Source organism: Cynocephalus volans, chromosome 13, assembly GCF_027409185.1.
Source record: "Cynocephalus volans isolate mCynVol1 chromosome 13, mCynVol1.pri, whole genome shotgun sequence".
NCBI classification, from domain to species: Eukaryota; Metazoa; Chordata; class Mammalia; order Dermoptera; family Cynocephalidae; genus Cynocephalus; species Cynocephalus volans.
In genome coordinates this window covers 96,539,757-96,561,827 of record NC_084472.1, presented here as the reverse complement: position 1 = coordinate 96,561,827, position 22,071 = coordinate 96,539,757, and the positions used below count along the sequence as shown (strand labels likewise).

Genomic DNA, 22,071 nt, shown 5'->3' with positions numbered 1-22,071 from the left:
GTGAGGTAAGTGTTTACATGTCCATTATATAGGGGTGGGAATAGAAATGGTGAGATACACATAAGCATACGAGTACCACATATAATTTACTAGAACCTTAATGGTGTGAACCCTGGGACTGTGTGTTAAAACTTGAAAGAAAGAAGAGTTGTGAAAATGTAGTCTGTTAATCAGTAAAGAGACACTAAAAAATAATATGGAATCCACATTTTCCCTGTTCTTTTTTTGTCTGCCTTTTCTTGCCTTTTTCTCCTTCCTCATTTTCTTCCTTTTCCTCACCTACACAAAATATCTGCAGTTCTACTAAAATATTTTTTTTCCCTCCAGGATCCATAATGAATACTTAAAGCATAATATACAGAAAGCTTTTTAGAATAAAAAATTATCAGCATTATTTTTTTCATGATCAGAATGTTTTTGTTTGTAATGGTCAGGTAATTTAAGGAAACTGGCTTTGTTTTGGGTACAAATGTGTTAAATAAATAGTCCAAGTTCCACTTGACCTGACTTTAAAACTTGAAAAAACAGTATTCTGTAATTTGGAGAGTAAGAAGATAGAAAGGTAAACTAAGCAAATCAAAACCATTAAAAAAAATATTGTAAGGAATTCAAATATCACCTCCAAACACCTATATAGCCCTGTTCTTCCCCCAGTATAGATCTGATTTATTGTAATTGCCTCTTTATTTGTCTATGTCTCTCAGGGACAATTAGATGTGTACGGCCAGAGACAACATCTATCTTATTAACTGTTATGTCTAGCTCCAGGAAGTGTACAATGAATATATGCTAATTGAATTAATAAATTAATGATTGAATGAGTGGATTTTCTTCTGTGTCATCCTTATCCCTGGTTAAGAATAATGTTTTGAATGTAAAGAGCCCACATATCATCAGTATCCATGAGATTTTTACTAGAACCTAGTTGATTAAATTGGGTTAAGCAAGACCCTAGGTGAGTGGGCATAGAGGCTCCTGGTCCGGCACTTGAGGACTGGATGGAGCATCCAGTCAGTACATGGGAGGTGTCCAGGCCAGGGGTGCTGGGAGGTAGGGGTCATAATGGAGTAGTTAGAGTAGAAAGAGGGCAGAGCATGGGAATAGAGGCCCCAACAGCACCAAAGACCGGGACAGGAAGCCACGTAGAAGCCGGGCCGACTCGGGAACCAAGGTTGTTTGGAGGAGCCACAGAGGGATCTTGGAAGTCTGTTGTGCTGATGACTTGTCCAGAGGTGAAGGGCCTTTTTACTGCAGAGGGTGTCCTGCCCAGCCCACCTGATCTTAAAAGGGCCCCGCCCTAATATGATCAGGGAGTTGTACTGCTCCTGACACATATATAAAAGAGGAAATCAATGATTATTTTTATTATATTTAAATCATGAATAAAAATTATTAAAAATGTATATTAAAATAATTCAATATAATGTAGGTAATTAGGCATTTCAATGCAGCATAAGTTGGTACAACCTTTTTGGAGTCATTTGCAAGAATTCATCAAATTGAAAAATGTATATAACCATTGAGCCATTGATTCTACTTCTAGCAAATTCTCTATTAAAAAGTATCCCCACAAGGCACAGAAGGCAAGACCAGCATTGCCATGACTGAGGAGGCTCAGGCAGGGAAAAACCCTGTCCCTGCCTGCACAGAAGGCAGAAGCCAGCACCACCATGACAAGGGAGGCCCTGTACCTCTTCTATGTAGGTGGTCCACAACAACCACCCTCACAGCTTCTACTGCTGCAAAGATATCTTGCCACCATGGTAGCAGCCATGACAACTATGCAGGAGGCTTGGCACATATTTGACTATATTGACACAAGGAGAGTCACCAGAAGAGCTGGGAAAAATAAGAGAAAGTCTTTCTCCTCCAAGTCCACTCCAGAGGAATAGAAAAAGCAACTGATCTACCAGATGACCAGAAACCAATGTAGAGATACTAGAAATATGAAAAAACAAGAAAATATGACACTGCCAAAGTAATATAGTAATTCTCAAGTACCAGACCCTATAGAAAAGGAAACCCTTGAAATGACTGAAAAGGAATTCTGAGTAACAATCTTGAGGAAACTCAGTGAGATAAGAGAAGACCCAGACGACACAATGAAAAGAGAAAAAATATACAGGACATGAAGCAGGGAATATGCAAGAAGAGATCGATACCTTAAAAAAGAATGTAGCAGAACTCCTCGAAATGAAGGACTCATTCAATGAAATGAAAAACACAACCAAAGTGTAAATAGCAGATTATAGCAAGCAGAAGAAAAATTTCTGATCTCTAAGATGGTCTTATGAAATAACTCAGGTGGACAAAAAAAGGAAAAAAGAATTTTTAAAAAATGAAGAAAGTCTAAGAGAGCTAGCAGACAACCTAAAGTGCACAAACATCTGAATCATGGGTGGTCCAGAAGGGGAGGAGAAAGGTAAAGGCATTGAAAACCTATTAAATGAAATAATAATGGGAAATTTCCCAGGTGTAGGAAGAGACACAGAACTTTCAGATCCAGAAAGCACAAAGATACCCAAACAGATTCAATCCAAAAAATCCTCCCTGAGACCAACATTATAGTCAAACTGGCAAAGCTCAAAAACAAAGAGAGAATCCTAAAAGCAGCAAGAGAAAACCACTGAGTCACTTATAAGGGATTCCCCATCAGATTAACAGCACACTTCTCAAATGAAATTCTACAGGCCAGAAGAAAATGAAATGACATATTCAAAATACTAAAAAAAAAAAACTCTGCCAACCAAGAATACTATACACAGCAAGACTGTCCTTTAGAAATGAGGGAGAAATAGTGTATTTTTCAGACAAACAAAAACTGTGGGAGTTCATCACACACAACTAACCCTGTAAGAAATTCTTCATCTGGAATCCAAAAAATAGTAATCACTACCATGAATACATAATAAAGGACAAAACCCACTGGTAAAATGCAAATACAAAAAAAAAAAAAAAAGAAAAGAAAAGAAAAAAAGAAAAGAAAAGAAAGGAAAAAGAAACTAAATCTTACTAGCTCTAAAAAAAATATTGAAGACAAATAATAAAAGGTTAAAAAATGAATAATAGATATTTAAGATATCTATACAAAAAGCAATAAAATGCCAGAAGCAAGACAATACCTCTCAATAACAACCCTAAATGTAAATGAATTAAACTAACCACTCAAAAGACACAGACTGACAGATTGGATTAACAGCTAGACCCAACTATATGCTGTCTTCAAGAGACTCACCTCCCCTCTAAAGATGCACACAGACTAATAGTGATGGGATGGAAAAATATATACCACTCAAATGGAAACCCAAAATGAACAGGAGTAACTATTCTTATATTGGATAAAATAGGCTTTAAACCAAAAACCATAAAAAGAAACAAAGAAGTCAGTATGTAATGATTAAGGGGTAAATCAAGCAAGAAGACATAACAATCATAAATATATATGTACCCAATGCCAGAGCACTGAGATATATAAAGAAAATACTACTAGACATAAAGAAAGAGATAGACCCCAATATGGTTATAGTGGGGGACCTGAACATCATTCTCTCTGCACTGGACAGATCATCCAGGCAACAAGTCAACAGAGAAACACAGTATTTAGACTATTGTTTAGACCAGTTGGAGATGGCAGATATCTACAGAACATTTCATCTAACAGCTACAAAATATACATTGTTCTCATAAGCACGTGAAACATTCCCCCAGATAGAACACATGTTAGGTCACAAATCAAGTCTCAACAAATTTTTTAAAAAGTTGAAGTCACGGGCCGAGCCTGTGGCGCACTTGGGAGGGTGCTGCGCTGGGAGCGCGGCGACGCTCCCAGTGGCCGCGGGTTCGGATCCTATATAGGAATGGCCGGTACACTCACTGGCTGAGTGCCGGTCACGAAAAAGAAAAAAAAAAAAAAAAAAAAAAAGTTGAAGTCATTTCAAATATCTTTTCAAACCACAACAGATTAAAAGTAGAAATCAATAACAAGTGACAGTCAGGACATTATACAAATACACGGAAATTAAAAAACAGGCTCCTGAATGACCTATTGGTCCAGGAAGAAATTAAACAGGAAAGCAAAAAGTTTCTTGAAACCAATGAAAATGAAGACACATCATACCAACCTGTGGGATACTACAAAAGCAGTACTAAGAGGAAAGCTTACTGCAATAAACTGTTACACCAAATGAATGGAAAGATTTAAAATAAATGAACTAATACCTCAAAGAACTGAGGAAAAGAGCAATCCAGTCCCCAAGTTAGTAGATGGAAAGAAATAATTAAGATCAGAGCATAACTAAATGATATACACACATAAAAAATGATACAAAAGATCAAGGAAACAAAAAGATGGTCTGTTAAGATGATAGACAAACAGACAAACAAATAGCTAGGTTAACAAAACAAAAGAAGAGAGAAGAACCAAATTACAAAAATCAGAAATGAAAAAGGAGACATTATAACTGATACCATAGAAATACAACAAATCATTAGAGACTATTACAGACAAATATATGCCAACAAATTAAAAAATCTGGAGGAAGTAGGTAAATTTCTGGAAACATACAAACTACCAAGACTGAACCAAGAAGAAATAGAAAACCTGAACAGACAAATAGCAAGCAATGACATTGAAGCAGTAATCAGCAGTCCCCCCCGCCCCCAAAAATGAACAGCCCGGGTCTAGATGGCTTTACTGCTGAATTCTACCAAACCTTTAAAGAGGAATTAATACCAATTCTCTTCAAACTGTTCCAAAGAACTTGAAACAGAGGCCATTCTCCCAAACTCATTCTATGAGGCCAGCATCACCCTGATACCAAAACCAAAGGTACAACAAACAAAGAAAACTACAGGCCAATGTCTCTGATGGACATAGACACAAAAATCCTCAACAAATCCCAGCCATCAGAATATGGAAACATATCAAAAAAATTACACACCATGATCAATTGGGGTTCATCCCAGAGATGCATGGATAGTTAAACACAGGCAAATCAATAAATGTGATTACCACATAAACAAAATCAAGTACAAAAACCATGATTATCTCAATAGATGCAGAAAAAGCATTAAACAAAATTTAACATCTTTTTATGACAAAGACTCCTAGCAAATTAACTACAGAAAGAAAATATCTCAACATAGTAAAAGACAAATAGGACAAACCCACTGCCAATATCATTCTGGGAACAAGAGAAGGATGCCCACTCTCACCACTCCTATTTAAAATAGTATTGGAAGTACTAGCCAGAGCAATCAGGCAAGAGAAAGAAATATAGGGCATCCAGATGGGAAAAGATGAAATCAAACTGCCCCTATTTGCAGATGACATGATCCTATATACAGAAAAATCTAACGACTCTACCAAAAAACTCTTAGAGCTGATTAACAATTTCAGTACAAAATTAACATCCCCAAATCAATAGCATTTGTATACTCCAATAACAAACTGGCAGAAAAAGAAATCAAGAGAACAAACCCATTTACAGTAGTCATCAAAAAATTAAAATACCCATGAATAAATTTAACCAAGCAGTTGAAAGACCTCTACAAAGAGAACTACAAATCACCACCAAAAAAAATTTTAAAAGACAAAAAAAGGTAGGAAGATATTTCATGCTCTTGGATTGACAGAATTAACATTGTGAAAATGTCCATACTACCCAAAGGGATCAACAGATTCAATGCAGTCACCAGCAATACACCAATGACATTCTCACAGAAATAGAAAAAACAATCCTAACATTCATATGGAAAAACAAAAGACCCCCAAATAGCCAAAGCAATCCTGAGCAAAACAATAAAGCCAGAGGAATAACACTACCTGACTTCAAATTATACTACAAAGCTATAGTAACAAAAACAGCATGGTACCAGTACAAAAATAGACATTTGGACGAATGGAGCAGAAGAATAGAGAACCCAGAAATCAACCCCACATACTTAAAGCCAACTGATGTTTGAGAAAGGCACCAAGAATATACACTGGGGAAAAGACTGCCTCTTCAGTAAATAATACTGGGAGAATTGGACATCCATATGTAGAAGAATGAAACTAGACCTGTACCTCTCACCATATACAAAATCAACTCAAAATGGATTAAAGATTTTATAAGTATAAGACTTGAAACTGTAAAACTACTAAAGGAAAATATAAGGCAAACACTTCAGGAAGTAGGACTGGTCAAAAACTTTATGAATATGACTCCAAAAGCACAAGCAACAAAAGAAAAAATAAATGACATTATATCAAACTATAAAGCTTCTGAACAGCAAAGGAAACAATCAACAGGGTGAAAAGACAGCCTACAGGATGGGAGAAAATATTTGCAACCTGTACATCTGACAAGGGATTAATATCCAGAATATACAAGGAACTCAAACAACTACACAGTAAAAAACAAATAACCCTATTAAAAAATGGGCAAAGGAGTGGAATAGACATTTTTTCAAAGGAAGACAAATAAATGGCCAACAGGTTCTTGAAAAAATGTTGAACATCACTAATTATCAGGAAACTGCAAATTAAAACCACTTTGAGATATCATCTCACACAAGTTAGACTGGCTATAACCAAAAATACTAAGAACAACTAATGCTAGTGAGGATGCAAAGTAAGGGGAGCTCTTCTGCACTGTTGGTGGGACTGTAAATTAGTACAGCCACTACGGAAAACAGTATGGAGGTTTCTCAAACAACTACAGATAGAACCGCCATAAGATCTAGCAATCCCACTTCTGGCTATACACCCAAAAGAATGGAAATCATCCTGCCAAAGGGATACATGCACTCCTATGTTCAAAGCAGGTCTATTTACAATAGCCAAGATATGGAAACAACCTAACTGTCCACGGATGGACAACTGAATAGGGAAAGTGTGGTATATATACTCTATGGAATATTACTCAGCCATAAAAAAAGAATGAAATTCTGCCATTCACTGCCATATGGATGAGCTTGGAAAAAATTATGTTAAGTGAAATAATCCAGGCACAGAGGGAAAAATTTTGCGTATCCTCACTCATAAGTGAGAGCTAAGAGAGAAGGAAGGAAAGACAGAACACAGTGGTGTGTTGGATTTGCATAGGGACAGAAAAGACCTAGGGTCACGGGGTGTGGGTGGAGGGTGGTTGGGGATAGGATGGATGGGGACACGGGGAATAATTGCAATTTGAGGTGGTGGGCTTGTTGATGGTTCTGATCTGATCATCACATCTTGGGCACAGGCTGACGGTCACCTCTGTGCCCCATGAATATGTACATCAATAAAAATTAAAAGGGAAAAAAAGGTATTCCCACAAGATCACATATGAGAATGTTGAATGTAGCATTATTTATTAAAACCAGACAAAAGCAAATAAACATCATTAAAGTCAGGACTAGGAGACTGAATGACTATGTTATGATAATTATGATATAGCTGTAAAATATAGTAATGTGTAGCCATTGAGAAAAAAGAGGTGGAGCAATATGAAATGATATAAACAGATAACTGGCATATTAACTTAAAACAAGGAAAAAAAGAACACACTATATTAGATGTACATGCACATTATTCTTTGTCTCTTTTTGAAATATTGCGGAGTTGTTATACATTCTCCATGGGGAAGGCACAGAGGGGAATCTGGAGGCTATATACACTAATGCACAGAAACACCTTTCTTATTGCTTTCTCAAAGAAAGCATGTGTATAAACTCCAAAACAGTCATGAAAATATCTGTAACCAAAACATTTCTGAACATATCTGAAAAAAATGTTCAAAGCATTTGATAACCTCAGGTAACAGAAGTCAGTGTGAATGCTCAGCTTACAGACTAAAAAAGAAAGAAGTTCCTTATTTGCCAAACTTGATTTAGAGTTGATGCTTAGAAGCTCAGAAAAAGCCTCAGGAAAAGGAGATAAAGAAGAACAAAAGATAAAGTAAAGGGAGAGAGAAAGATAAAAATAAGCATAAAGATAGGGAAGAGAAAGTTACAAGAGGAGCTTAACTGAGAAGAATTGGCGTGAAAAGGAGACAGGGGACTAATTGGAGTAAAAAGTACAGTGCAGGCAAAATTGACTAGATTAAAGAATAAATGGACACAATAATAGTTGTAGGTAACATTAAAGAACTCTGAGAGGATACACAATACACTCACTACATTAAACTTTGAAAACATCATGGTTACACCACACCCTAATGCCTTGTATTCACAATGACAGCCCTGTGTTGTCTAAATGTGGCATCTGTACACACTACAATTATTTTTGCCAAGGCAGAGAAATTGCTATTGTATCTTTTTAAACAATGATAGCAACTAAAAACTGCTCGATTTTGATATACCGAAGTATTTACCATAATCTATCTAAAACCAATCCTTGGTGAGTAAAGATTACAACTGCTATGTCTGCACCATCTGTTCCCACAGACACACATGCATCTCACAGGTAGCTCCTCCTGGGAATTCAAGGGGAGGCACCTTTTATTCTGAGGAGTCAAGTGGGGATTTCTCATTTGTCTTCATAACTTTTCATTGTATCAGCGTGGATTCAGCCTAGACATACAACCATTGGCTTATTGACTTAACGGCATGGCAAATCACAGACATCTCATCTTATATTTAGTTTTGAAGATCCAATTTAGAGATTCTCTGCATTGCAGCATGAGGTCAGCATTTCATTGGCAAAAATCCCTGTTGTCAAATCTATTTAGGACATGGAATACAATACCACTCTTTCAGGTTTTTAGTAAAATAAAACAAAATTAAAAACAGCGGCCATCAGAGAATCTGTCAGGTTCTTAGGTTGCCCACATTCCTACATGTAAGGTTTCAGTTAATGTTAGTGGGTAAGGAGGCTGTAATTGTTTCTATTCAGAAGTTTGATTTTGCCCTCAGTGGGTAGAAATTAACTTGATAATTGAACTAATTTCTATGCGGAATTTTTGGAAAATAGTGCTCATCCCACACAAAAAATAGAAATGGATAAGGAAGACTGAAAGAATTGTATAATTTAATCTATTTGTTTTACTCCAGCTACCATATGTTATTTGTAGAGAACTGTGGTTGGCGTCCATAGGATCTCTGCGATCAATGCTGAAGTGTCAACATTTAGCTCAAGTCCAGACCACTATTATCACAACCTTATTCCAAAAATGCACCCCCAAAACAAGAAACTGCAAACTTACTTAATAAGCTTCCACTCCCTCTTTCCCCCTTCTGGCCTTTTTGTCCAGGATTTCCTTTGAAAAAAGAAAACAAAATATTTTTTTAAAACCAGGGCAATTCACAATACTTGCTTTAAATGGAGACAGGACATCACTAGGTAATCTAAAATATCAATGTATAACAATATACAGACACTGAAATATAACAATGTTGAGAATAATAATGATAGCTATCACTTGTGAAGTCCTATTACGAACCTGGCATTGTGCTGTCTCAAATTATTTAAAAGGGCATTAAATGTCCCATTTTTCTAAAAGAGGCAAAGCTGATGTGTAAGTGGTTTGTTTTGTGTTTATTCACCCTCCTCTCCTGCTCTTCCTTTTACTCTACCTTCCTCCCACCCCTAGGAAGCCCAGTGTCTTCCATCTCACTGGAAACCTTCCTCTTCTATTCCACTACAACTTATCTATATCGCTTTCCATTTCTTTATGGTGGGAGCACCCCAGAGACTGGGCTGTGAATGAATTTCTGGGAGTGCTGAGATTCTGATGACCTCAGTCTTAGGGGAAGGTGGGAAGGTCTGTGGGACATTCAAACCTCGAGGCTGGGTCACTTTTGGTTTTGAGAAACCTCATGCATTTACACAGGATGGTGGTACAAATATTATCATTTTATATGAGGATCAGGGTTTCGAATTGATGTGGAAACACTACTAGACCTTGGTCTTTGCTAATGGATTGCTACGTCGCCCACAGTTCCATTTATTTAGAGGGGTTTCCAGGAGATGTTCTTTTAGTACCAACAAGAGATTTTAATGGTGACAATTTCATCTCACGAGAGTGGTGCTGTTCTTGCTTATTAATTCTTCCAACAGCCATCAGGTACTTATGTGCAAGTGACTACTTTCTTGGCATAAATGTAGGACTGATCCTACTGCTTTCTGTCTCTAAGTCGAAGTCTTTGTTAATGTTCTTGATTCCTCCCCCCCAACAAAATCCAGAACCTCCACCCTTTCATCTAAGAATTGAGAGGACGTAGTTTAAAAATCATGAACTTTGGAATTATTATAATTTTGAAACCTTTGGCTTTAATTATTTTGCACTGCCACTCACTAGGTATGTGGCTCAGGACAAGTCTTTAAGACTCTCTGAGCCAAAGGTTAGTCTTCTATAAAATGAAAAAATAATGCATTTCATTTGACTTGCATTGAAAATTAGCAACAAAGTTCACAAAGCACCATGTCCATAAGAGGTGCATGTAAGAGATGGTGGCTCTTATTATGTCTGTTTCTCATCTCCCAAAGCTTGGCTAGAATCTGCTCTCTGCAATTTCATTCTCAGTGAATGAGAGAGAACTTTTAAAAAAAATCTAAGTTCACTTTTATTTTATTTTATTTTTATTTATCAATATACAATGTAGTTGATTTTCATGTCCCTTTACCAATTCCTCTTTCTCCCTCCCTCTCCCCCCTCCCCCTCCATCAACATCATATCTGTTCACTTGTCTTAACAAGTTCAAGGAATTGTTGTGATTGTTGTGTCTTCTTCCCCCTCCTCCCCCCCACCATTTGTATATTTATTTACTGATTGATTTTTAACTCCCACAAATAAGTGAGAACATGCAGTATTTCTCTTTATGTGCCTGACATTTCACTTAATATAATTTTTTCTAAGTCAATCCATGTTGCTGCAAATGGTAGTATTTCATTGTTTTTTTATAGCAGAATAGTATTCCATTGTGTAGATATACCACAGTTTTCTTATCCAGTCAACCAATGATGGACATTTGGGCTGGTTCCAACTCTTGGCTATTGTAAATAGAGCAGCAATAAACATTGGAGTACAGGTATCCCTTCAACATGATGATTTCCATTCCCAGCAGTGGAATAGCTGAGTCATATGTTAGATCTATTTGTAATTGTTTGAGGAACCTCCAAACCATTTTCCATAAAGGCTGCACTATTTTGCAGTCCCACCAACAACCTATGAGAGTTCCTTTTTCCTCCACAACTTCGCCAGCATTTATCATTCACAGTCTTTTGGATTTTAGCCATCCTAACTGGGGTGAGAGGGTAGCTCAGTGTGGTTTTGACTTGCATTTCCCAAATGCTGAGTGATGTTGAGCATTTTTTCATGTGTCTGTTGGCCATTCGTATATCTTCCTTTGAGAAACGCCTATTGAGAACCTTTGCCCATTTTTTAATTGGGTTACTTGTTTTTTTGTTGTAAAGTTGGTTGAGGAACTCAGTGTTAATATGTATTTATTTACCTATTTTTGGTTTCTCTAGTTTACTTTGTCTTCATTTGTGTTTTGTTTTGAACATTTGCTCTTATGTACCTTTTATAGAAGACTTTTGGCTCCTAATTTACCAAATTAAAAAAACATAATATATTAATGAGTAGCATGAGACTTGGGGCACTCAAAAAGTATAATTTTCCAACTGAAATTTTTTTTGAAGATTTAACAAAATGCCAACCATTCATTATCAGAGTATTATAAAGAGAATTTCTAAGTTGCTAGTTGTTTTGCATAATGTGATTATACTTTATATCATTATATTCACTTTTTAATTGTGTGTGAGTCATTTCATGTATTCTTAAATTGGCAAAAATCATTTAGTTAGTATAAAGTACCCAAAACCTTTCTGATTTTTTTGATGGTATCCCTTTATGAGGTATAATACCAAATTTTCAGTTTGCTCGAGAGGAAAAGCTTAAGAAATTAAAAAAAAAACGATAAGGGAGAGTTAAAACAAGGTGTAATTGATCATTTCCATTTCCTTTAAGAGAAGAAAATATAATAAACATGCTTAATTTCATCATTTCAGCATTAATTTCACAATTAGAAAAGAGAAAGAGACTGAATTATTCTTGGAAGTCTTTTCACACAGTGATTTGTCTTGGATATTTGAGACTAGAAATGCTCAATTCAGAGCACTGACCCACTTAAGGTCCTTATAGCTCTAGGATCCTACAAGCATAAAATTAGTTTTATTTTTTATTTTGTTTTTTTTTTTCTTACACCACTATGACATTTTCTCTTAAAGACGGTAAAACACAACTTTTTATCTTCTTATAATAAATAACAAACAAATGTTTTATATCATTTTAGTATAATTGAGAGATGTCCTCCCAGAGGACACTTAGAAATCTTTTCTCACACTTGAAAATACCAAACACATTCTTTCTAGAGAATAGGAGTGTATTGCTCCTTTAGAATGACATCTTTGGTTAAAAATGAGCCCAAGGGCTTGGACAAAACCTGGAGTTAACCCTCTCCTGTCACACACATTACTCTTTAATCAAAAATAACATATTTCTGAAAGCCATTGAAAAATGAGAAGTAGATGGTAAGTAGTATACTGACATTCTAACTGTAAAGAATGTTAGAGGAGGTGTTTCAATGACATAACTATTTTGAGCATTTTTAGTGCCGCTTCTATGATGCAGGACATTTTCACGTGCATGCCTGAATTAGCCCAGACAAACTTTTGGTAGGAAGGTGTGGCCCCTCCTCTCTTTTTTAGCTATTTCAGTTTAAATTGTGACCATTCTCCCTCAAAAGCTTAATACTTCTCTGAATTCTTCACCTTCCACCTTCTCATTGACCTTACACTATCTTTTTACCCTCCAACCTCCTCTCTATTTTATTTTCCCATCAGCATTTACATAGTATTCAAATCTCTCCTTCAAAGGAAAACAAATCAAATGAAAAAGCAAAACAAACAAAAGCTCATTTCTTTCTCCATCTCTGCATAAGGAGAGAGTTGGCTCTGCCCCTATCTGCAGTCCCCACCACCTACCTGTTCTGGCTCTGAGCACACCTGGATCTGGTTTCCACCCCACCCTGCCCCACAGGAACTGCTTTAAACAGAGGTAACATCCCCAAATCAACAAATGCACAGAGCTTTCGGGAAACTTTGCATGACGTGAACACCTTTTGAAACTCCCTCTGCCTTTGGCTTCTTTCACACCACATTGTTACTCCCGCTGCTTCTGTTCAAACTGCTGCTCTGCTCTTACCCCTCAGCCTGTAGTACTGGAACTACTTAAAGCTGATCCTAGCCCCCCTCTCTTTTTACCTCCTTCTCACTCTCAACCTAAGAAATCCTTTTAAAATCCTATTAAAATGTTCCAGTGAACATTTATCTGATCATAGCTGCAACTTGCTCTTTCTATCTCTGGCCTCTCCTCTGAACTCCAGACCTATATATTCAATTATCTATGGATAACTCCATGAATGGCACAGAGAAAATGTTCAGTAAATGTTTGTTGAATAAATAAATGAATCATTTTTGGTCTGTAGTTTTAGATACTCCTAAAAATGACCATAACTCATCCTTAAGGAAAAATCATCACTTTGAATTGCCTCTGAGAGGCTGACTGGACAGAAGTACATTATTTGCATGCTGGATGGTCTTTTTTTTTTTTTTTAAACAAAGTTAATACAGAGTCTTCTAGAGATTCTGAAGACATGTAAGATTATACACTTCAGTTAAATTTCTGAAGTAAATACAGTATGTCAGATCTTATTGTAAATGTTCTACTTTATAGATATGCTTTGCACGGAGAACGTACACATTCTTCCCTTCCCCTTGTCATGTTTGTATATCTTATCAGTGAAGGTCTGTGTGTCATGCACCTCTCATTTTCCTGTATCCAACATTGTGCCCTCTCTATGCAGTGTACACTTACTCTGTGTAGAAGGAAGGGGGTGGGGTGGGGAAGACAAGAGGAGCAGGAGAGAAAATAAACATGGGATGCTCTTTCTTGAACTTTTTGCCTTCTTAACATTCCTAAAATTTCTGCTACTTTTACCATTTTTAGGTAGACTTTCTAGAAAGACACATTAGTAACTCTGTTTAAGTCAGATCTTATAGTGATATCCAGATTTAAAGTTAATGAACTACAAAAAACGAGTATATGACGTAATGCATATGTAGCCCACAGTATATACATATTTCAAAACAACATGTTGTACATAATAAATATACACAAGTTTGTCCATAAATAAATAAAAACAATTCTCATGATTTAGTGTAAAAAGGAAGTTACAAACACATCGGATCATAAAGAGTCCAAAACAAAATCATACCATGATTTTGCCAGGGATACTAAATGACCACTATTATTTGAGATAGATCACAGGCTGATACACTATTCTAAATTTAAACTTAGAGTATAGATAAAATATTTTATCTCACTTCACAGAATTATTTTGAATTATCTTGGAATTTATACGTAGCTTCAAAATTGTGTCAAATTTAAGATTTTTAAAAATATTTATCTATTAGAGACAAATCACCCATATGGGAAATTCAGCAATTCCTGAATGTAGATAACTTCAAACAAATTAGCAAATGTGAACGCTTTTTTCCATTTTGCCAAAAGAGGCTGATTAAAGCTAGACAGTTTTGGGCCGAGCCCGTGGCACACTCGGGAGAGTGCGGCGCTGGGAGCGCGGTAACGCTCCCGCCACGGGTTCGGATCCTACATAGGAATGACCGGTGCACTCACTGACTGAGTGCCGGTCACAAAAAAGACAAAAAAAAAAAAAGCTAGACAGTTTTAGAGAGGCTGATACATAGATACACCACCCAGTTCAGGTAATCAGGTCTCTAGTGGAGACTAATTACAGATTCCTTATTTGTGGCTAGCTGATTTTTCTCCAAGCCTGATTGACATTGACACAGTTCATAAACACTGTTATTATCAGCAATACTGCAACATACCTATAATGATTGCTAAAATCCAGAACACTGACACCACCAAATGCTGGTGAGCATGTGGAACAACAGGAATCCTCATTCATTGCTGGTGGGAATGCAAAATGGTAGAGTCCCTTTGGAAAACATTTTAGCAGTAAACGTAGTTTACCATGTGACCCAGCAATTGTACTTCTAGGTAAACTATTTTACATACAAAAACTTGCACATAAAGGCGTATAGCAACTTTATTCATAATTTCCAAAACTTGGAAACAACCAGAATGTCCTTCAGTAGGGGAATGGATAAACAAATTGTGTTAAACCCATAAAATGGAATGTTATTGAGAAATAAAAAGAATTTATCAATCCGGCCAGGAAAAGACGTGGAGGAACCCAAAATACATAATGCTAAATGAAAGAAGCCAGTCGGAAAAAACTACATACTATAAGATTCCAACTATATGACATGCTGGAAAAGGCAAAACTATGGAGACAGTAAAAAGATCAATGATTGCCAGGGGTTTGTGGGAATGGAGGTGAGAGGGTTGGTGATGAGTAGGTAGACCATAGGTGATCTTTAGGGCATTGAAACTATTCCGTATAATGCCATAATGATGGATGCATGACATTATACACTTGCCAAAACCCATAAAATATGTAACACGAGTGGCCTTTAATGTGAACTATGGATTTTAGTTAATAATAGTGTGTCCGTATAGGTTCATTAATTGTTACAAATGTACCACACTAATGCAAGATACTAATAATAAGGGAAACTGTGTGTGGGTGGTATACGGGAACTCTCTGTACTTTCTGCACAATTTTTCTATAAACCTAAACTGCTCTAAGAAATAAGATCCATTAAAAAATACCTCAGCATCCTATTTTCTTGATAATAATTCACTTTGAAATTAGGAAATAAAACGCCTTCCCCCTTCTAAAATTGCTATGCAAAGTTCACAATTCAAGCTTAAGCTACTGGCATAACCAATGAAAATAATATTATCATGTGAGCAAATGTTGATATTTAGAGTGCTGAACAATGTTGATTATTCAGCATGAATAAATAGTAGCGGGTAGCTTATTTCGCATAGTATAGGATTTCAGGCCTACCTGTATTTTGCTAACTGTAACTTAACAGGATTTGGACTGTTGTGGTTAAAGTGGTATTTATACCTTGTTTATTTGTTTTTCTTTGCCTGTCTTTCCTCTCTTTTTTGTCCAAAGGTAGATACCATTCTTCACAATGATTTATGATTGTGTAGAGTTTATAAATCCTGTGTTCATTTGTTTTGAACTATTTTCCTTCGAGACATAGAAACTTTCTTCAGGTGGATAGAAATAAGTTTCAAAATGCTTTAGGCCACAAAATAAACTGCATGTGAATGCTACCATTCACACTATGATGAATATATTTTTGTTATCCAAGAATTTGAAAAAAAATCTATGATCTGTTGTTTCTTTTACATAATTAAAAAAAAAAAAAAACTGCACATGATCACAATACCTGGCCTTCCTGCTGGTCCTATGGCTCCTCGACTTCCAGGGAAGCCAACTGCTCCCCGATCACCTTTAAGACCTGGAGGACCTAGATGGTTAATGAAGAAAAAAAAAGTGGGTAATAATTCACTTTGCATATAGATTTGAGAGTGTGATGGAAGAATCTAGTTTCATAAATGAATATAAAACAGATGAATCTACAAATGGAGTAATCTTATCTTTCCTAAAATTTCATGTGTGCCATTGAAAGGCAATATAAGCAATAAACATAAACGTTAGTACATTTAGTACATTGCATATATTCAGTAAATAACATATTGTTAGCAGAAATAAAAGCACATGAGAAAAAATAAATCTTAGAGTTTTAACCACAAGGCTTCTGTAGTCAATCAGAAGTTGTCAAATAACAGAATTTTGCTGCAGCTGAAATGGTAACTTTGAAATGTATAAGCTGAAAATTGAATTCTTAAAATTTGCCTTTGAAAAAGGACAACTTACACAATAAAAAGTATCAGAGTATTTATAAAAAGTTGGTGTCCTAGTTCTGGAATATATAACTTTATCTCTCATGAACCTGTTTTTCCATATTCCATATGTAAAACATATTCTATATTCCATATGTAATCCCGAGTAATGTAAATATATATATATACACACACACAAATACATACACACATACAATACACAGATTTACTACATACACAAATCTAAGGTTTTACATGCTTAAATGAAAACTGAAAATGGCCATTTTTTTCCTTTTTACCCCATATCTCTGTGGTGACCACAAAAACTGCATATAAAAGCAAATGTTATATTCTTATGAAATGAAATATTTCATCCTGGAGTTCAAAGGTTTAAGATAAACTATTGTAAAATAGCTGAATTGTCTTATTTTATCTTCTTTTAAGTGTCATTATCATACCACAAAGATCCCATTCATTCAATTTTTGGTTGACTTCTTGAGAAGAAACATTCTAAAAATTGATTATACATCTTTTTACAATATCAACCTTTTAGAAGATCACCCTTAGTTTGCAAGTTTCAGGAGACAAGGATTATACATATTTAATTCATCAAATTTTTTTTCTTGAGATTCATTCTTATAGGCACCTAAAATTAGGCTAACAGTCCTCTAAAAAAATGTTCAATTTAAGAAGTATATTATTCTAAAAAGTTAAGAAATATTATTCAACCCAATGTAAAATTTTGATTCCAACAAAAACCAAGCAGATGTTCAAAGCAAAATAATTATAAATTATGTTTACAAATATAGTAGAGGCAGGACATTTCAACTCAATGTAATTGCTCAGTTTATACTATTGTACTTCAGAGTATATATTAGCTGGAATTCATAGTATACAGCTCCAAAAAGACCTAACATCTGTTCTCAGGACAAACTGATAGATTAATACTTAGACCTCCTTTCACTGTACTTGTATTAGCAAAGTAGTCAGGCCTCTGCACTTGGAGCGATTGAGATCTGTCACTCAAATTTACAAATAAAAACACTGACACTATTCTCTCACTTAAAAAAAAATTTAAAACATTCTCCCAGTCTTTACAGAATGTCACTCACAAATGACTCCCATTTTTACTATTTTCTCTATTAATTCAACAAATACTTATTGAGCACACATCTTGTGCTAGTCTTTGTACATTCCTGGAGTTAAAAATGACCTTATCCAAACAGATCTTCCAGTGTGGAGAAACAGTAAGGAGACAGATGGTGAGATAGGCAACAAATACATAAAGAAGGCAATTCTGGTAGTTATAACTTTAGAAAAACTGGGAAATGTAATAGACAATGGCTTGGGCCTGCTTTAGAGACGGGATGAGAAATGGCCTCTCCTATGATGGGCTGTCAAGCACAGTACAGTGACAGAATGCAGGTGATCAACTACTAATTGTGGCACATTTTCAAGGGGTAAACAAATAAATCCATAAATGAAGCACATAGCAATCAGTTGATCATTAGCCCTCTATTAGGGGAGATGTTTACCAGACTCTACAAAGCCTATAGAATTATGAGACTTGTTTGTTTAAAGATGTTTGAAAATGTGGCCTCTAAATGTGGCACCACTGTTGAATTTTATTCTAGGAGACCAGATTATCTTAGCCCCTTGTAAGTGGCAATTGGCTATTTTTCTACAATAATCTGTGGCAAAGGGAAAGGATTTGGCACCTGTTACTTACTCACAGGCAGTATAAGTACAATTATACAGAATCTCAGCCATGAAATGTTAGAGTTCCAAGAGACCTTAGACATCATTCCATCCAAGTCTATTATTTTCTGGAGGCAGGACCATAAGACCAGAGAGATCAAATCTCTTGTGTAAGGCTGGACTGATCATTGTCCTCTTATCCTAGGTTCCCCACATTCTGTTCAGCCTTCTTTCTGTGGTCTAGAAGACAAGTGTGGACTCTACAGCCATGCCCACCTGGCCTCACATACTAGCTCTGCCACGTACCAGCTGCTGACTGACCTCAAGCAAGTCATTTAATCTCCCTGCACATCTGTACATTGGATGCATTATTCATCTCTGCGTCATCAGTTTTTTTGTGGAAAAATTGAATTAAAAGATAATATGAATCCTTCCACGAACGTTTTAAAGACCCCTCACATATACATATATACATGAGCAAGGTGTCTTCAAAAAGTTCATGGAAATATTCATATTGCCTTCTACTTATATTTTTTCATGAACTTTTTGAAGTACCCGTGTGTGTGTGTGTGTGTGTGTGTGTGTGTGTGTGTGTGGTCTTTAAAAACACTTCTAAAATCTTTTTTTCGGTTTTTTTGGTGGCTGGCAGGTAAAGGGATCTGAACCCTTGATCTTGGTGTTATAACACCACACTCTGACAAACTGAGCTACCCAGCCAACCCTAAAATCTTTTTTAATGTAAACTTTATAATTATTTTTTAAGCATAAGGATGTAAAGGCCAGGCAGGTGTCAAATTCGTACTTTTTATTTAAAAAAATCGTTTTTCTGATGTAACCTCGGTTAGTAAATACATTGATCAGAAAGACCATCTCATATAATCAAAAGACAAAAAAAAAAAAAAAGGATGAAATACATGGTATTTAGACTTTTTTGGCAGCACAGTTATAATTAGATCATGCCTACTTTCAAACAGCATGCAGGGGATTTGATTTCTAGCCAAGAGTAACATGATAATCATGCTATTGTTACTGTCTTTTTTATTTTTTTAAGAGCAAAGATAAGTTCATGCTCTTTCTCCTTTTCTGTCTTCTATTATCTCCTTTCAAAATATTGCTTTCAAGACTACAACATTGACAGAGGAAAATAATATGAAACAATTTTGCTCTATGTAAAATGCAGACTGGCTGACAGCAAAAGGCATCTATATTTTAGTCAATATTTGCATTTAGATTTTGGGAGTTTCAATAGATACATTCAGTGAAGGACGACACCCATATAAGAAATATAATCCAATTTGCCCTTGACTCATATTAATGCATTCTTCTTTGGTATCTTAAAAAGCAGATAACTTGCAAATGTATTCAATGCAAAGATGAGGTTTGTATTTTCCTTCATATGTGACAAAAAGCTGGGTTTGCCATACAGTGTTTGCAGACTATGTTATAGACAACACTCCTGAGGCTCAAGAATAACTCCATGTGGTGACTCTGGCTAAAGCATTTAATTTTCTTCAAAAATCAAGGGTCAATGTTTACCATTCAGCATATTATATGATTAGGCTGCTAGAGTACTTAATACCCCCCTCCCTCACACACACACACACACACACACACACACACACACACACACACACACACACACACACACACACACACACACACATGCACGCGCACGCGCACGCGCACACGTGCACGTAGATGTGTATTACCTAGCTTCATAGCACATGATTAAATAGTTACTATTACCATACCTTTCGGACCTGGTAAGCCTCGTGGACCACTTTCTCCAGTGGGACCTCTATCTCCTTTTTCACCTGGGGGCCCAGGAGGACCTTTAAAAAAAACACAATGACTGGTCATAGTTGCAGAGCATAAGTAAAATGAATTTGTCAAGACAGCTATGTAAGGAAATCTAAAGTGTTTTATCATGGAGGGCTACTCTGCTATTGAGTAGTATAATGCCCTATACTGATAAGAATGACATAGCCCTAGATAAAAAAAACAAAAAACAAACAAACAAACAAAACTATTCATTTATTAAATATTTATGTGTGCCTAACAGTCTTCTAGTTTCTAAGAACCTGGGGTCAGAGAAAAAATACAACATTGGCACAAAGCCACATTAGTATTGTGCATATACTCGTCAGATTTCACTATATTGAGCTCGATACTGTGTGAAAAGTGTATAAGGAAGGACTTATAAGACATTTGGATACCCTCAAGGGAAACAAAAATCCACACATGGTAAATAACCAAAAAGCATACTGTTAGAACTGACCATAAACTCAGATATTTGTCAGAGAGATGGAGACCAGCCTGAGTGGCAGGGGTGGACGAGGACTTTAATGAGGGAGTAGGACAGGAGGGTATTTTGAAGAATGGGTTGAATGAGAAAAAAGAGAATTCTGGGGAAATGAGAGAGACGTGGGGAAAGGCAGGAAGGTGAGAATGAGCAGTGGAGTCCTTTTTCAAGTAAAATCCCTAGATGCGTACAGATATTATAAAATAAGTAGAATCCCTAGATGGGTACAGGTATTATAAAATAAGATGGGGAGAGCTTGCAGGGAAAATTTTGAGCGCTTAGCTTCACCATTTCCCAGGTGGCTCCTGAGGGCTGAGGTTGAACAACATTAGTTTAGTCATTTGAACTTTCTGCGTCCAGCAAAACAGATAACTCGTGATCACCTCTTGAGAATGACTGCGCTGAGTACCTCTTTAGAACTTCAAGGTAATCCTACCAGCATTCCCTCTTCCACATGGACTGCACAGGACAAGTATTCTTCCCTTCATTTAAAGCAGATGCTTAATTGTCTTTCAACTCCAAAAGGAAGAAACAAACATAGACATACTACAGAATAGTGAAATAGCAACGTTTTAAAAGGGGCACTTTCAATTGCGAGGGTTTGGGCACATACACAGCCCAAGGACAGCCAAGGACTGAAAGAGTCAATTTGCTGCCTGAATTTTGTTGAGCAAATTAAAGGGAAGCAAATCCACAGTGTTGAAAGATGGTGTTTTGAGAAAAAGTGCATAAACACAGACTTTGACTTAGTAATTAGAGATCTAAAGCAATACACAGACATTTCAGCAAAAACTAGAATGATTGAGACCAGAAACGAGGGACACACAGATTAGGTCAAGGCTTTTTAGCCTTGAGATTGAATCTTGCCATTTCTTTGGTAAGTAAGAAACGGAATTCTTTCGTAATTACTGACCCTCCTTTCTATTATTTTGCATGTAACTATGGAAACTATACAGCTTTCATTTTGGGGAATTAGTTCAGTCACAGCAAACGTACCTGTGTTGTTTTATAAAATTTGGAGTTAAAGATCCTTCTCTGTGTATTTATATATATATAAAAATACAAATAACTGGTGTCTGAATCTTAGAGTAAGAAAACCAGGTAAAGGCTTGCCTTAAATATTTCTAATTAAGTGTGTTGAGTGTTACATTTTTATTCGTCTTCTATTCTTCATGTAACAATTACCTTACCTATTAGAAGTTTCATTTTTATATCTTGTTATATCTCTTTCACTGCCTCCAACAAAATGTGGGA

At 36.1% G+C, this 22,071-nt stretch overlaps 1 protein-coding gene across 2 annotated transcripts in view; it reads right to left on the bottom strand.

Moving 5' to 3' along the window:
* Nucleotides 1-22,071, bottom strand: part of MSR1 (macrophage scavenger receptor 1) — a 65,038-nt gene that overhangs the window by 26,903 nt on the left and 16,064 nt on the right. For both annotated transcript variants that reach the window (XM_063077460.1, XM_063077461.1), the window contains exons 5-7: nt 20,267-20,347; nt 16,361-16,441; nt 9,168-9,221 (exon numbers count right to left, since the gene is read on the bottom strand). In XM_063077460.1, coding sequence (XP_062933530.1) covers nt 9,168-9,221; nt 16,361-16,441; nt 20,267-20,347 — 216 coding nt within the window. The remainder of the gene's footprint in view (nt 1-9,167; nt 9,222-16,360; nt 16,442-20,266; nt 20,348-22,071) is intronic.